Source organism: Lolium perenne, chromosome 2 (genome assembly GCF_019359855.2).
Source record: "Lolium perenne isolate Kyuss_39 chromosome 2, Kyuss_2.0, whole genome shotgun sequence".
In the NCBI taxonomy this organism is placed as follows: domain Eukaryota; kingdom Viridiplantae; phylum Streptophyta; class Magnoliopsida; order Poales; family Poaceae; genus Lolium; species Lolium perenne.
The window spans coordinates 273,822,906-273,840,810 of NC_067245.2; the positions used below are offsets into that span (position 1 = coordinate 273,822,906).

Here is a 17,905-nt window from a genome sequence, read left to right on the forward strand (position 1 = left end):
ACATGAACATCGACAAGCGAGCCCAATACATGAAGATACAAGGGCAACAATCGAACAACAAGTACTTCGTCAAGCCACTAGACTCAACATGAAGAAGAAGGCAAGGATCTTCAATGAAGGAGACCTAGTGTGGATACACCTACGCAAAGACCGATTCCCTCAAGAACGAAACTCCAAGCTCAAGCCCCGAGGAGATGGTCCTTTCAAGGTCCTCAAGCGCATCAACAACAACGCCTACGTCATCGACATACCAACATCCAAGTACTTGGTGAGCAACACATTCAATGTGTCCGACCTCTCACCCTGTCATGGTGATGAGGAGAACATAGAGTGGAGGACGACTCTTTCGCAAGGGGGGGGGGGAGATGATACGGGGTGGCTTTTGGACACCTCATCCTCAAGACCGACAAGCCCTCCTCGTGGCCTAATGACACGAGCTCGGGCCAAAGCTATACACCAAGAGGTGAATTCACTCCTTTCCACGTATACATTTGACACATCCTTGGATGGCATACTACTTCATGCAAATACCCTGTATTCAATCAGGTACATCGACCAAGACGCAAGCCATGTAGACCAAGCCAAGGAAGAGGGAGCTGAAGACGAAGAAGATGGAGCTCTAGTGCTCCAGCCGGAAGTTCCGCCCCCAGGATCGGAACTTCCACCCAGATGCCTCCCAGATGCCGTCTAGCACCCAGTGAAGAGGATCCAGCCAAAACTTTCGCCCCGAGCGACCGGAACTTCCGCCCAAGTTCCGCCTTAGTTTCGAAATCAAGCTCCCAGCCCCCGGGATGTTTCTGCAAGGAAAACGATCATTTTCGGAACTAGACCGGAAGTTGGCCGGAAGTACCGCCCCGACCGGAACTTCCGCCCCTTGAGACCGGAACTTCCGCCCCGACCGGAACTTCCGCGCCCAGTGACCGGAACTTTCGACTGCACGACTGTCAGCCCAAAACTGCACATTTCAGCATGTAACTTATCCCTTTGCCCCACCAACTATAAATAGCCTTGTTGGCTCAGATCTGAGATTTAGACTTGTTGTGAGATTAAACATGAATTTTGCTCCTCCCTATGGGAAACCCTTCTAGATCCAAATCTATGAAGTTATCAAGACTCTTCTAAGGAATTGGTCTCTTCCATTTTAGGAATTCTAGTGTTTGTGGATCTTTTGCTTCTTGCAATTCTATCTATTGCACTCTTTTCCTCTTTGGATCTCTATCAATTGCTTGCCAATCTTTTGTGAGAGATTCTACTCCTTGTGGATCTTTGGTTTGCAATTCTATTGGGTTGTGTATCGGGCCAATGAAGAACAACCGGTTGTGTGTGTGTTGTGTTTGTATCTTTGATCCCCACCGCTTTCCACCCGTGTTCTTCGTGTTCTTCCACCTCCCCCACGAATCTCATCCAAATCCGTGAAGATCGGGCCTCCCCTAGGGCTTAGCCCTTATCACCAAGAGAGAGCATTATTAGTAAGAGTTTGACTAAAGAGCTTGAACATTATCTCATCGTCGGTATAATTGGCAATTTAACAATTCATCATATATCTTTGAAATATGTCAAATGTTCAAATGGGTCTTTAGAAATACATAACTATAAACAAAACCATATGAGTCACGTCTTGTCAAAATTTGCACTATATATATCCATATTAGAAAATTGGATGCAAACTCGCCATCTATCCACTAAGTTAGAAAATTGGGCAAACATGTTAGGAATGGAATCCAGGTTCAAACTATATTTTGATCCTAGTTTTTTTTACGAAAATTCCGCCAACCTATCAATAATCATCAACAATAGTACAAACAACTTGAAGAGTATAAAAAACTATAAATAAACATTTAGACCACCTAACGAGGACTATAGACACTAGCTGGAGCCAAAGGTGCGCCGCCGTCCGCACCCTTCCATCATCGAAGCTAGGTTCTCTTGGTCCTTACATATAGCTTAACTTGTAAAATAGGAAATCTTAATCAACATTTGTGTATGAGAGTGCATAGATTCCTCTTTAGTTGGAGCAATAATTCCACCGCCTTGAGCGAACTAGAAAGGACAACCATTGATGATGAATACATTTTTTTGCTAATGTGTAATAATTATGAAAATCATTTAAAGCTCACTTTTATAGGTTGATAGAAAGTATTTCGTGTGGATTAACTTTATTTTTGTTGATACATATTGATATATTGATTTATCTATTTTTAACAAAATATCTATGCCACAGGAATTGGCAGCCATGCCTAAGACACAATCCTTTATAACTATAGTGCATAAGGAAAAAACAACCCCATTAAAAATAGAATCGGATGCCGATTCCTAGCTTCCCATCGGACTAGGCCAGCACCCTACGATCCTTCTTCTGTGAACCGTGCGATTATATGTGTAGGCTGCTTCGCATGCTGCTTCCTAAAACTAACACGTTAACTGCTCCCGTAAAGCTGCTCCCCTAAATCACGTCCTATCTAATTGCTAACGCTAATTAAGTGGAACTTTTTTCTCTTTTTTTGCGAATCTAATTAAGTGGAACTTGAGTGCATGGAAAATTCTGATTCCATGCCATATACTAGTAAGCTTCCTTACTGATCAAATTATGTTTCTCATGTTTTTCAATATTGCTTCCACGTAAAGAAGATATGTTTACTTGTGGTGATTCTTTATTTCCACGAACATTGTTGTGATTCTTTATTTCCCTTTACTTGTGTATAAATATTTTGTTGTGATCGGACAACAAGGTTGCTTAACTGTGAATCAATGATCTTTCTCGTTTTCATTGTTTCCGTTTAGTTTTTCCCAAATTTGAAAGAATATCCTTCGAATGACCAAATAATTGCTTGTTCCAATGAAACAAATACGTGTGTTTTCTTCCAATATAGTAACAAATACTCTTTTCCATCAATATTGCTTGGCAAAAAGAAGTGTTTGCTTCAAATGAAACAATATATCTTTCTGAAAAGAGAATTCAATTTGCATCTAGAGGAAATAGTATTTGCATGTACTAATATAAGAATTTGCTTCCATATATACAATAATACGGCAACGGTAAGTCGCGCTACATGCCCCTGAGACTATAAAAGCACGCCCACTAGACCAACACATGCTTGAACATGGCACCGGTGTGTAGATCCGAGAAGAAGTCGTGACGATATCATAGCAAAGCCTGCGAACAACGATGATTGTGTTGACAAAGAACAATGGGGGCTCATCGACGACCTGCAATCATCCCCTGGTAGAAACAGAAGTATGTATATAATAGACATGTGAAGCATGGATGCTCGGAATCAAAACTATGTTCCTATCAGCAAAGAAACTTAGGAAGCATTGATTTTGAGAAGCAAAATTGTGTAGTATCACAACATGTATGTTACTAATCTGAAGCATGATTTAAAAAAGAAATACTTTGCGAGTATCAAGGTATATGAGACTTATTGGAAGCATAGAAGTTTCGACACACAAAAAGGCACGCTTGCCCCAAAAGATTGGGTTCAGGTTTTTTTTATATACAGAGTATAGCCTGATCAGCTATCTATAATGGTTGGGAAGCATGTCCAAAATAAAAGCTTCTTATAGATGATATAATTTGCTTTCAGTAATATTAAAACATGCTTCTTTGTAAAATAAGAATCGGTCATAAGGTTTGTGCCTTCTGGTCACAATGCTATTTCCATTTAAATAACAAATGCAAAAGGTAGAGCATGGTTCTATTAGGCATAACAACAAATGCAAAAGGTAGAGCATGATTCTATTATGCAAACTTAAAACATGTACATGCTTTGGAAGCATCAATTTATGTTGTCTCAACATAACTAGTACCACATAGAAGCTTCAAAGCCTCAAACATAACTAGTAGCACGAGGGCAATATGTAAAGTACAATGATACTGTAATTAATTGACTAACCAAAATCAAGAAAGCAAGGTTATATGTCACAAACTATCAAGACCGAACAAAAACATGCGGTATATACATGGATATTTCGAATCAAGAAATTAAAGCTATCTCAATATAAATCATATGTACTCCTTCACAATATAACCAGTTTGTATTGGAAGCATAGATGTTCTGAAGCACATAAGTAGTGCTACCTCAGCATTACTGATCTGTGGTGGAAACATATAAATTTCAAATTAAAATTGGATATGCTTGCGTCCAGCATGTGGATACATCTTCCTCTCATGTACGTACCAGTTTGATCTGAAACAATTTGTTTTTATTGTCAGCTTATGCATGTTGCATTATGGGCAAACACACGGTATATCTTCAGGTTCAGAAAGAAGAAAATACAATCTGCTGGTGCCAGAAAAGTATACTTGAAATACAAGAGTATAATTTTTTTGCAGGATATCACTCTCTCATTGCACAACAAGCCATGGAAGCACAAAAAACTCTTGCCGCATCACGATCATCACTAATGTTACTACACATAGATCTAAGAAGCTAGCAGATGCAAGATCTGACCACATGTCGGCTATAGCCTTATGAACCGGTTGGTGAATTTGATTACGGAAATCCCAAGTGGTAGATGAATACATGGATTTGATGTTCCAAAAAAACAATCAGAAATAAGCGCACAGAGCTAGGTCAGGTGATATTACCTTGTCCCTAAATCGTGTAGTCATTAAAGAAGAAATCCCCGCAAAAAAAGAAGAAATCAAGAACGCAAATGTGAGCGTTAGAAGCAGCTTACAACCCACAAATTTGGTTGGATTGGATCCTCTCCGGCCTGGTTGTGCCGCGTCTGCGCCGGTCGCCGGCCAGTGATGTCCCGACGGCGGAGCTTCATGCGTCCGTTCCGGCATCCGAGTTCCAGCAGGTGGGGGCAGAAGCATCGGCGCCTCAAGGGTAGACATGGGTGGAGCCGTGGAGAACATGGCCGCTGGGGCGGCGTGGAGAGCCCATGGATGACGATGGAAAGTTCTTGCAGGCGCGGAGGTCAATTTGGGGATGGGGGAGTGATTTGGGGAGACGTTTTGGAAGGTAAAGGGGAAAAAATGCAAAACCAAGCCGTTCGATGGGAGACGAGATGGACGGTGTGGGAGAGGTCCGGCGGTTTGACAACAATCGGACTCAGATATGTAGTATTTACCTTAAAAATAACTACAATCTTCTATTATCGGCTGGTTTGGCCACAATGAGCATTTATTCTAGCTTCGCCCCTGGTCCTACATAATGTCTTATGGTATTGGTATTTATTGATAATTTGCATGTCTATCTATCAAAACAGATGTTCGTCCGTTTCTCAAAAAAAAAAAAAAACAGATGTTCATCCTACCAAAAAATGTGCAAGTATTTTAAAAAGTTTAAGTGACTTTTTTTTGTAAAACGAACACATAGTAACTTTTTAAATATAAGGGATATCAAAAATCAAACTAATAATTAAAATAATTGGAAGAAACAAGGTAAACCGAAAAGGCGGTGAAGTACAAAGAAGAAATATAAAAGAAAAACAAGAAGGAGGAAAAAGTAAAAAAAAATCGTATTTGGCCGGCCCGATAGGAGCTAAATTTGCCAGCCGCCGTCACGGATATACAAGTGGCCCGTGAACTACGCATTTACTGCAGGCCCACACGCGCGTGCGTCCCCCTCCGACGGCCGGCGCGGTGGAGCCGGTCTACGGAGGCCATGATTTCAGCTGCGCCTGCGCTGCACTCAGCGACACTGGAGGCGAAAAGGCAGCCGAGCAAACAGGCTCCTCTCCCACTCCTCAGTCCCCTCCCCGCGCAGTCCCTCGCACTCGCAGGTCGCAGTCTCGCAAATCTCCCGTTCCCCGGTCCGCTCGTTGGTAAGTTCCGCTTCCAGTTCCTATGTTCTCCTGGATTCGCCTGCTATTTCATTTCAAGAATATTTTTATTTGGGAATAATATTTTGACCTGTAGTGTGTAGGGGAGCGATTGCAGTGTTAGATCCGAAGCGCTGTGGCCACGAATTGGCGGAATCCCTTTTGCATTCCGCCGATCGCTTGTCTGTCTGTCTGTCTGTCTTTTCTCGAACAGAGATTTCTTACCGTAGAATCACATATATACTGGATTTCCTGCAGTTACATACTTGTGTTGGTGGCATTTTACTTGCTCCAGATTTTCCCCCAGAGGAAGGTTTTCAATTTTCATTTCTAGGTCTGCAGAGGGTTGCAATTGCACTTTTATAGTTGATAGCTAAGATTATCCAATGCTTGAAAACAGTTATTAGAACAGTGCTTGTGAGGATTTGATGTGTAAGTTGCAACGAGCGAGTATTTTCTTTTTTATTTTGATAGTATGGTAGTAAGGATCACATGTTCGCAAATCTAGCACAATCCGGTAATGTTCTGCATGTTCCCTTGCTAGGTGCTCATGACTCGTGAGCATGGTGGTGCTACATGATACAACAGGGAAGAAGAAGGAGGCGGTTGTGTGCTATATGGATGCCCCTGCACCGTACGCAATCGAAGAAAATTTTGGGGGATGCTTCTTTGAAGATGATGTTGATCTTGCACTAGTTCTTCAAGATCAGGTTTTTGTTCCCATTACCTGTCCATAACTTACTTGATTGTTTCTGTTTTTTTATTTGTGTGTATGTCATCATTGTTATTGCTGTTAGTTCGCACTAGAAATCTCAGTCACACATTCTATCCCAGGCATTTGTCTGTTGTGGAGGGTATTATACTGTACTTTTCTGTTGCGTTGTGCATAGAAATCTCAACCAAATCTTTTATCCAAGGGCCAAGGCCGGGTATTTGTTATGTGGAGCTTGACCAGGTCTAGTAATATAATACAAACCTTTTTCTGGCAGATCATCTTTGGACATATGTTAAATCACATAACTTAAGAAACAATGGTTCATCTTTAGGAGTTATGTTTTAACATATTCATGGCTTGTAGACTACCATTTTAATGACATGTACATTGCAAAATTACAAACTGATCACTTATTGAAAGATCCAAATAACTATTGTCAATGACCAAATATTTGGACTCTTCGTTTCTAGCTTGTAGGTCGGATTGATATGTTTTCTCATTTGTAGCACAACAGCATACGACAAAATATGACAAAAGCTTCGTATTAACTTGCCTATTGTTGCACTTTGCTCAGGAAATAGTATATCAATTACTCCAAGGAAATGATGTTAGTGGTTCATCTAGGACTCATTCTTATCCTAGTTCTAGTTGTGGTCATCAGCGGACATCGGGTGAACCAAAATTAAGAGGAGCTGCAAATTATGAGTCACAGCTAGCTGTCGATGAAGCTTTAGCTAGAGAGTTGCAAGAGATAGAAGACCAAATTTCTAATACATCAATTGGTGGCAATATCTTAAAAGAAGGTGATTAATCGTCTACTGGTACTCGTAAATATACTATGCCAATCTGATTCCTCTTGTAAATGTTGTTAAAACACCTTTTTAGGAAGAAAGCCAGTACGTTCTTCAACACCCAACCATGGCAATACTTCTGCAAGCAGAACTCCTCAGGTATTCACTACAGCAGCTTTGGTTCTACAGGTTTACCTCAAACAATCATAGTTTTGTATAATATATGTACTTTAATCTATGTTTCCAACTTTCAGGTAGTAACAGAGGATAGCGTCGATCCTGACAATATGACTTATGAGGTGTGTATCATCAATGCTCTGTTTGGCCAGTATATTCCCTACTGTTCCATCAAGGGTCATGCCCCACTGCCAGCCGACTATGCTCAATTATTTCTTAATGGACTCTTACATGTCTTTGATATGAACTGTGAATTGAATTTCATTGATAGTTCTTATTTAGTAATACAACAAACAGGGATGCCTCAGTTTGTTTTTTAGCACGTCTACCGTACAAGGGAATGGGACTTCTTAGTTCTTACTTCATTTTTCTAATCACTTCCTTATTTCAGGAGCTGCAGCAATTAGGGGAAACTATTGGTACACAAAGCAAAGGTTTGCCAGAAGATGTGATAGCACTCCTCAAGTCTTCAACATACAAAATTAGGATATTCTCAAGAAAGGAAAAACACGATGAGTATGTCCTCAAGCCCATACGATCACTCAAGTTCTTTGTTTTTTGTGTTGAATACGTGGTATATACTTTATATGTGGTTGTGGCAGCTTTGCACAGCTGACCCACCATTTTACCCCAAGTTCCTGCTTTACCGATTAGTCTATTTCGTTTTTTAGAGAAACCCCCCCCCAAAGGAAGGCCGTGCTTTTTTATGAAAGCAACACATAGGCATTATTACCAGTTCAACGCAAGGAAAACAGGAAAAGAGTAAGTACAAGTCAGACAGAAAACGAAAAACTAAACAGAATGCTCATAGAACGTGACAAGTGCAGAGTGCCCACTAAAGGGTTATAACCAAGATCACTTTCCCAGCAACAAAAGCATTCACCCAATCCCTCTTCTTGGTCCAGCCAGCAGATGCATCTTCCGCACCAACATCTGCAGCCGATCCACCAGGTTCCTCCATTTGCCCTCAAGCTTTACCGGGCAAATGCATTTCCACTGCGTCAAGAAATTAATCATTTTTTTTTTTTTTTTTTGCAAAGGAGAGCTGGAAACTTTTCCATTGAAAACAACATTGTTGCGAGACATCCAGATTGACAAAGCCATCACCCCAAAGATAGCCCACCAATTTGATTAACACCAGCCCTGGGAACACGCAATCTATTTAGTAATATTTTTGTGGTTTTAAGTTCTCATCTGTTAATGTTTAAACAACAGATGTGTGATATGCTGTATGGCTTACAAGAACCGAGATAAGCTGACTACATTGCCCTGTGCGCATCAGTACCATCAAACTTGTGTCGCCAAATGGTTGAAGATCAATAAGGTAAGCTACCTTGCCTGCTGTAGTCGTCCTGGTGTTTTACATTCTTGTATGGATTGCTGTAGTTTCTTTGAGTGTAGCCTGATAACATTTCTGCTGCAGCCATCCTGCTTTACTTGCCATAAGAATGATCTTATCTTCAGTTCTTCACTTGTTAAAGTCAATCAGACGTTAATATGTTAGCGCAGAACCCTTTTTTGTATTTCATGTCATATGTGCTTGCCAAGTCCCATCCATCTCAACGCACGGGTCGTCCTCCTCCAAGGGCGACTCGGGCGAACCCTAGCCGCCGCCGCCGCCGCAGCCTTCCCCTCCCCCTCCCCTCCCCTCCTCGTCGTCCCCGGAGGCCGCCGCCGACGAAGCCTGGCGCGGCCGGTGATGGGGGCGGCGGGGATCCTCGCGTGGTCCCCTGGTGCGGCGGTAGGAGGCACGCCTCCACGCCGGGGGGATGGTCCCGGTTCTGGTTGATGGTGGCGCGGGCGGTGTTGGGGGCGGCGACGCGGCCCTGGCCATGGCGGCGCAGCCCTCTCCGCCGTTCCTCGCCGTGACCTCGCCGGGAGGGCGGGCGGCGGCGCGGCTCCGGACCCTCTCCTCTTTCCTCGCCTTGGCATGGCCGGGCGGGTGGGGATGGGGGTGGATCGCGTGCTGCTCCTCCTCAAGAGCTGGGATCACGGCACCAAGGGCGGCGGCCCTGGATGGCGATGGTGGTGACGGCGCCGACCTGGTGGCAGGTTGCCGCTGACCGTGGCACCGTGGTGGTGGTCTTCTCTCTCGCCGGAGGAGATCGGCTAGTTGTGTGGCTAGCCGTGGCGGATCTTGCGATCCGTCGCCTAGCTCCCGATGGCGAGGCGCAGCTGCCGGTGAAAGCCGGCCTGGACTTTGGTCATGGCGGATGATGGCGGCACCTTTCGTTGTTACCTTGTTGAAGGCATTGTCTCTGCAGTCTGCGTTTCTTCGTCTGGGCTGCTCCAGGGGAAACCCTAGACCCGGGTCTCCCGGATCGGACGATAGCGGCGCGCAACGCCGTTCTCCCTGTTGGGGGTATCATTTTCGGAGCAGACAACGGATGGTGGTGGTGCTGAGGTGGAGCGGTGTGCTTTTCCTGTGTCGGCGTCGTCGAGTCGCCGCGGCATGGTGCAGTGGTGTCTCGAGACGGATGCAGTGTGATGGACATGCGCAGGATGGTGGAGTCGTCTGGCGCCGTGGCGGCATCGATGGCAGGCCTGACATGGCCAATGCGATGATCTCTCTTGAAGATGGAGTCGAGGAAGACGGCGGTAGCAACTTCTATGGTGTGTGCGTTGGCGTATGCTGAGAGTCTGCTTGACTGGATGTGCTTCTCATCTGCTATTGGGCGGCCCCGGCCTAGGAAGGCATTTGGTTTTTTGGATGATATGAGTTGGTGAATTGTCACCCCCTTCATCCCTCTGTAGGTTTAGCGAGGTGGCTTTGAGTTTGATATTTTGTATTGTTCTTGTAAGGTGTTGTGAATAATTTAATAAAAAAAGCCGTGTGCATCCTTTGGATGCAGAAGCTGAGGCGATATTTCCCCCATTTCGAAAAAAAAATGTGCTTGCCAAGTGCTTTTTTTTTTTTTTTTTTTTTTTTTTTTTTTTTTTTTTTTTGCCAAGATAGGAATGAGGATCATGCCTAAAAATCTTACAATTGGAATAAAAGCTGGTGCTGGAAGAAACTACCCACTTAAGTTGATAGTGATCAGGGGATGTCCTGTAATGCTTTTCAGTCGTTGGTGCGATCTTTTTTTGTTTCTCTGTTTTTCTCCTGAGAAGTTTGACCACTGATCAGGCCAGTGTAATTCACTGTGCTGTGATGCTAGGTATGCCCCGTTTGCAACAAGGAGGTTTTTGGGTCATAAAAGCGAAGATTGCAGATTCATCTGATGGTCAGCGTCTACGTGGTCAAGAGGTGTTGTGTTACTGGCATTGTGCATCACTTCATTAGCATGCTACCTGGTTGCGAAAAATGCAAGACTAACAAGAGTTTATGTTTTCGTTCAGCAAAAATAAACAGGTTGGTGCTTATGTTCTGGATTTCTCACTGTCATAAGACTAACAATAGTCGCTGGAACTTCCCACATGTCCCAGACGTGTTGCCTCACTGCATGTAACCATATTGTAGAGCATTGTAACCATATTGTAGTTTTTCACTGCTGGTGACTACTATTAGATCCGCCATGCTTCATCTGGGCTAGAATTTTCCACAGGCCGCATTATTGTCTTGTTCCATGGCCATGATAAATTGCGCTCTGATGGAATCTGACTTGTCTGGTCTGGGAATAACAAGAGCCTTAAGATTCCACGCACGCAACAGTAGCACTAGGCAGTAAAGTAATTGCTGCCAATAAAGTATACAAAAATTCTCAGCTCATTTGCCTTGCTTGGACTAGATATTTTTGTGGACATGTAGCCTAGAACCAAGACTACTTAACCACAAATGCTGACACATTGACGCTGCCCGATGTTGCAGAAACTACTAAAATTAGCATTTTCTATATGGCAACCCTTGGCTTCTGATCAGTACAACGTTCGTCATCTATTCCCTCCATGTCCTTTTACCGGGATATTACGTATTTTGAGAAAAAAATTTGAGTACTAATTTGGTCATAAAAATTATACCACCGGAAACTTCTTTTAATATGAATCTAATGGAGTTAATTGCCTTGTAAACCGGTATGGAGGTAGTACATACCATTGCATTTACTCGAAATATTTCGTCTCCCCATGGACATGCATTAGTAAAGTAGGGTTTGAAGTTTTCGAAAGGGGTAATCTAGACGAATTTTCTCTACACCAGGTAATTGATATCACAAATACACAATTAACTAGAGGACAGAAAGGTGAAATTCACTCTATATATTATTTGAAACCATTGAATATGTTTTTATCTACAATAGGCTGGGAAGCAATCGTGCCTCAGAAAGTTGACGTTTAACTCATTTTTTCTAGCAATTCTTTTCATGAAAGGTTCCTGCTCAAATCCTTTGGAAATCAGATCGCATTTTCTTGAATATATCTTGGAATTTGGCATTGGGCCTTAGCCCATAGCTCAAAACAAAATTCTGAAAACAAAATGGCTTAGATGTGGGGACTAAAGTTTAGTCTCATATTACTTGTTGGCGAAGAGGTAGAGTGGTTTATAAGGTGAGTTTTTTCTAGTCCCACTAAGGTGTGAGAAGAGAAGCAACCTTCACACACTCCGCCGCCCGCCTCGCCTTGTATTGCGGAAATGAGCCGAGCCAAGCTCATACCCATACATGTTGTTTAAACTTTTGGTGTTTGGAAAATTAATTGTGTATTAGTTATGAGCCATCAACAGACTCGTGATTGTACTATATGTGATTGTTTATCTTGTTAGATGCAATGTGGTCATCTACTTTGTTAGCACGTATGATTAGTGTAGTTACTGTCCTATGATCATTCCTTTTTATTTATTTATTTGGATTAAATCATATGCTAGTTTGCGGAAATCCCAATTCAAACATGGGAGTATATGCTCCTGCTACATAAGAACAACATTTTAAAATATCAAAAAAATCAAAACAAAAATTTGGCGCGTAAATGTGAGAAAGGAAAATTTCCATCTACTATGGTGGGCACGAATCTCGAGCAATAAATGGACGGTGACGGAAACACCCACACCCATGCATGGGTGTACAAAAGTATTTCCCTCGATATTATATATTTTCACGCTAAGTTTCCCGAAAAACTGACATTTTTTATGTCCTGTGTAAAAAAGAGAAAGAAATGTCTTGTGAAAAGCTTTTTGTAAGCACAAAAAAAAAATTCGCACCCAACACACAAAATGTCGATTTTCCTTGAAGCAACTTTCTTAATGTCGATATGTACACTAAATTTTTTTGTTAGAATTTTTTAACATTTTCAATTGCGTTTAGAAAACATTTCAAAACCCAGGAAAGCCTCGTCCGCTAGTTTGCATATATCCGAAAAAATAAACTAAAAAGCCTTGGACACTTATTATCACAGATGCAGGGTAAAATGTTAAAGTCACTCTAGATGTTTGAACTCATATTTTTTCTAGCAATTCTTTTTTATGAACGGTTTCCGCGATATTCCTTTGGAATTCGAACCATTTTTTTTCTTGAATATACGTGACGCTTCGGCCGATACGAGAGAGCCCAGGAATTGGAAGAAGAAAACATGATTGCTGGATTTGATCCATTCCACCCAGGTTCGGCCTGCTAAGCTGAGATGGGCTCTGGACCTCGTGCGTGCAGGCCTGATTTGGGCGAAGTGTGGTAGGAGGTTCGGATGAGATGGGCTCAGGCCGGCAAATCTTGCGAGTACCAGATTTAGTTTGAAAGGTAACTCCCCTCCAAAAACAACAACAAAAAAGGTTGGAAAGGTAACGGCTCGAGCGACTGCTGTTGTTGTTCTGTAATCTTGAAACGTTCATGTTTGAATGTTTCAGTGTCCAACAGTAGCAGCAGCCTAATTAAGATGACTTTTTCTTTGATTCTGCCTACAGCCTCGCAGAAGTAACGGTACTACATGGTAGCACCTGAAAGCAGCACATGGTTTTTACGCGGTCGCCGCAGGCTCGCCTACCTGGGAAACGGAAAACCGGCCGGGCATGCTGGTCAAGAGCTTGACACCCACGCACTGACACACACACAGGGTTTTCCGGCCGGGTCGCTCTCTGGACGGCCTATCGTCAAGTTTAAGCTTAACCGCGGCGTGTTTAGACTAGTTACAATGAGAAGTGACAATACACAAGTGTCATATATCTTTATAGTGCATAGACTTATATAGGAGTAGTATATCATCTTAATACACGGAGAGCGGTGTTTTGGAACATGGGTGCATATGCTCCCTATATTTCGAAATGCATCTTTTATACATTTTAAATTTTTTAAAAAAATTAAAACTAAAAGTTCGCACGTATATCTTCACGTGCTACGTGCTCACAAAGTCGTTTCATAAAAAATCGACTTATCATGTGACATGTGTAAAAAAGTCAAAATTCAGTGCTAAAAATAATGCTTTTCACAAGATAAACTTTCTCTTTTTTATATAGACCACATAAAATATTGGTTTTTCGTGAAACTTGACGAACACGCGTATATTATGGAGATGTACATGTACAATTTTTTTTTCAAATTTTTCGACATTTTAAAATATGATTTTTTGGTAGAGGGAGCATACGCACCCGAGAGCCGAATTGAATTTCCATACACGACTATATATTAATTAGCTTGTAGGCTTATTTTATGTTGAAAAAAAGTGTGATGATAGGGTAATATACCTAGTTGCCACAAACATCTTTCTCATGTATCTTTATGTTGCTATCTAAGAGCATTTCCAGCTATCCCTCCAATTCAGCGTCCGGCGAAACCTTTTTGCATCTACGCATGTTCTTCTTGGAGAGCAAATCGAGCTTGCCAGGATCACGCCATCCCTTCTTGGATAGAAGCGAGGATCTGCGCATGCTCGGCCGCAGCGGCAACCTCGACCTCTTCCTCGAGGAAAGCAGTCATCTCCTTGTCGTCTGAATCCATCCAGGCAATGCGTCAAACACCTCGCGGGTAGGACGGCGTGGGCGAAACCCGGAGCTGCTAGTAGACGCTTCCGGACGGGGAATCTGTGTGGGCGGTGGTCGGGAGATGGAGGACTTGTTTGCTCGGCGGCGCTAGCTTCTCGGGTGGTAGGAACGGCGGAGGCGGTGATCTGGCGGGTGTTGGAGATATGCCCAAGAGGCAATAATAATATAATATCTTTGAGTTTATGATAATGTTTACATACCATGCTATAATTGTATTAACCGAAACATTGATACATGTGTGTTATGTGAACAACAAGGAGTCCCTAGTAAGCCTCTTGTATAACTAGCTTGTTGATTAATAGATGATCATCGTTTCATGATCATGAACATTGGATGTTATTAATAACAAGGTTATGTCATTATGTGAATGATATAATGGACACACCCAATTAAGCGTAGCATGAGATCATGTCATTATGTTATTTGCTATAAGCTTTCGATACATAGTTACCTAGTCCTTATGACCATGAGATCATGTAAATCACTTATACCGGAAAGGTACTTTGATTACATCAAACGCCACTGCGTAAATGGGTGGTTATAAAGGTGGGATTAAGTATCCGGAAAGTATGAGTTGAGGCATATGGATCAACAGTGGGATTTGTCCATCCCGATGACGGATAGATATACTCTGGACCCTCTCGGTGGAATGTCATCTAATAGCTTGCAAGCATATGAATGGTTCATAAGAGACCACATACCACGGTACGAGTAAAGAGTACTTGTCATGAGACGAGGTTGAACGAGGTATAGAGATACCGATGATCAAACCTCGGACAAGTAAAATATCGCGTGACAAAGGGAATTGGTATCGTATGTGAATGGTTCATTCGATCACTAAAGTCATCGTTGAATATGTGGGAGCCATTATGGATCTCCAGATCCCGCTATTGGTTATTGGTCGGAGAGAAGTCTCAACCATGTCTACATAGTTCGCGAACCGTAGGGTGGCACACTTAAGGTTTGATGTCGTTTAAGTAGATATGGAATATGGAATGGAGTTCGAAGTTTTGTTCGGAGTCTCGGATGGGATCCAGGACATCACGAGGAGTTCCGGAATGGTCCGGAGAATAAGATTCATATATAGGAAGTCACTTTCCATGTTTGGAAATGATCCGGTGCATTTATGGCAGGTTCTAGAAGGTTCTAGAAAAGTTCGGAAGAATGGCACTTTGGAAAGTGGAGTCCCGAAGAGACTACACTTGCATGACCAGCCAACCCTAAAGGGGAGGAGTCCAAGGTGGACTCCCCTAGGGTGGCCGGCCAACCCACCTCAAGGAAAGGTGGGAGTCCCACCTTGGGTAGGACTCCCTCCTTGAGTAGGTTTCCCACATATGGGAGGTTTTAGTGTTGGGGTCTTATTCGAAGACTTGGACTAGAACTCTTGGGGCTTCCACCTATATAATGAGGGGCATAGAGAGGGGGCTGACCACTTCAAGCCTCAACCTTGGCCGCACCCCTTAGAGGGCCGGCGCCCAACCCCCCTCTCTCCCCAAACCCTAGCGGTCTCTCTCCTCCACCACATCCCGCACGCTTAAGCGAAGCTCCGCCGGATTTCTCCACCACCACCGACACCACGCCGTCGTGCTGTCGGATTCAAGAGGAGCTACTACTTCCGCTGCCCGCTGGAACGGGGAGGTGGACGTCGTCTTCATCAACAACCGAACGTGTGACCGAGTACGGAGGTGCTGCCCGTTCGTGGCGCCGGAAGAAATCGTGATCAAGATCTTCTACGCGCTTTTGCAAGCGGCAAGTGATCGTCTACCGCAGCAATAAGAGCCTACTCTTATAGGCTTTGGAATCTCTTCAAGGGTTAGTCTTGATCATCCCCTCGTTGCTACCGTCTTCTAGATTGCATCTTGGCTTGGATTGCGTGTTCGCGATAAGAAATTTTTTGTTTTCTATGCAACGTTATCCTACAGTGGTATCAGAGCCGTGTCTATGCATAGATGGTTGCACGAGTAGAACACAATGGTTTTGTGGGCGTTGATGCTTTTGTTGTCTTTAGTTTGAGTACTTTGCATCTTTGTGGCATAGTGGGATGAAGCGGCTCGGACTAACTTTACATGACCGCGTTCATGAGATTTGCTCCACGCTCGACATGCAACTTGTATTGCATAAGTGGCTTTGCGGGTGTCTGTCTCTCCTACTATAGTGAAGATTCAATTTACTCTTCTATTGACAACACTAGTATCACCGTTGTGGTTCATGTTCGTAGGTAGATTGGATCTCACTCGAAAACCCTAAACCACGTAAAATATGCAAACCAAATTAGAGAACGTCTAACTTGTTTTTGCAGGGTTTGGTGATGTGATATGGCCATAATGTGATGATGACTATGTATGAGATGATCATTATTGTATTGTGGCAACCGGCAGGAGCCTTATGGGTGTCTTTAAATTTCATGTTGAGTAGTATTTCAAAGTAGTTGTAATAGTTGCTACATGAGGTGAACAATCATGAAGACAGCGCCATGGACCTTGACGCTACGCCGACGATGATGGAGATCATGCCCGTTGATGATGGAGATCATGTCCGTGCTTTGGAGATGAAGATCGAAGGCACAAAGACTAAAGGGCCATATCATATCACATATGAATTGCATGTGATGTTAATCCTTTATGCATCTTATTTTGCTTAGAACGCGACGGTAGCATTATAAGATGATCCCTCACATTAATATCAAGATAATAAAGTGTTCTCCCCTCGTATGCACCGTTGCACAGTTCGTCGTTTCGAAGCATCTCGTGATGATCGGATGTGATAGACTCAACGTTCACATACAACGAGTGTAAGCCATGTTGCACACGCGGAATACTTGGGTTTGCTTGACGAGTCTAGCATGTACAGACATGGCCTTGGGACAACGGAAACCGAAAGGTTGAACACGAGTCATATGGATGATATGATCAACATGTTGATGTTCACCATTGAAGCTACATCATCTCACGTGATGATCGGTTTTGGTGTAGTGGATGTGGATCGTGTACCACTTAACAACTATGAGGGATGTTGTATTAAGTGGGAGTTCATTAGTAATTAGATTAAACATGAACTAATTATCATAAACATAGTCTGAGTAGTATTTTGAATTAATTTGTAGTATTGGCATCCGTTTTTCTACCAAGCGCTAGTCTTATAATTGAGATAGAAATACTGTTAAAATCTGACAAGAAACTTTACGGACTGGTACCGTATTGTTAAAGAATCAAGAAATGATTAGGTCCTATTGCAAACTTTTAGTAAACCTCACATTGTTGATTCAAAGAGCTATGGTTTCAATTAGTACCTAAAGTTATCTTGTCTCCGTGAAACTTGAAGTTCAAATCTGTTTGAAAAGTAAGGAGCTGAAAATTTAGTTTTCAGAAATAATCAAGGTATGAGATATATGTGATATCTAAGACCTTATTGCAAGATGATAGAATATAATTTGGTGAGACTACATAAACTCATAAGTTTTATGGGAATGTACGAAGGTTGAAGACGCAAGGCGTCCCAATCCTCCAACTATTGGGGCACTAACGATATTCGCATATCCATGAAGTGATC

General features: G+C 42.8%; 1 protein-coding gene across 3 annotated transcripts; it reads left to right on the top strand.

Moving 5' to 3' along the window:
• Nucleotides 1-5,613: 5,613 nt before the first annotated feature.
• Nucleotides 5,614-11,099, top strand: LOC127335878 (uncharacterized). 3 transcript variants are annotated; one of them, XM_071826680.1, is made up of 9 exons: nucleotides 5,618-5,775; nucleotides 6,317-6,482; nucleotides 7,062-7,290; nucleotides 7,373-7,437; nucleotides 7,533-7,577; nucleotides 7,847-7,971; nucleotides 8,671-8,779; nucleotides 10,614-10,702; nucleotides 10,795-11,099. In XM_071826680.1, exons 2-8 carry the CDS (start codon nucleotides 6,336-6,338, stop codon nucleotides 10,650-10,652), a joined length of 759 nt encoding a protein of 252 aa, XP_071682781.1. In that variant the 5' UTR covers nucleotides 5,618-5,775; nucleotides 6,317-6,335; the 3' UTR covers nucleotides 10,653-10,702; nucleotides 10,795-11,099. The 3 variants fall into 3 exon arrangements, with proteins under 3 accessions (XP_071682782.1, XP_051218570.1, XP_071682781.1); XM_071826681.1 differs by lacking the exons at nucleotides 8,671-8,779; nucleotides 10,614-10,702; nucleotides 10,795-11,099 and adding exons at nucleotides 8,127-8,406; nucleotides 8,496-8,620 and having other exon boundaries at nucleotides 5,614-5,775; XM_051362610.2 differs by lacking the exons at nucleotides 8,671-8,779; nucleotides 10,614-10,702; nucleotides 10,795-11,099 and adding an exon at nucleotides 8,127-8,412 and having other exon boundaries at nucleotides 5,614-5,775.
• The last annotated feature ends 6,806 nt before the right edge of the window (nucleotides 11,100-17,905 follow it).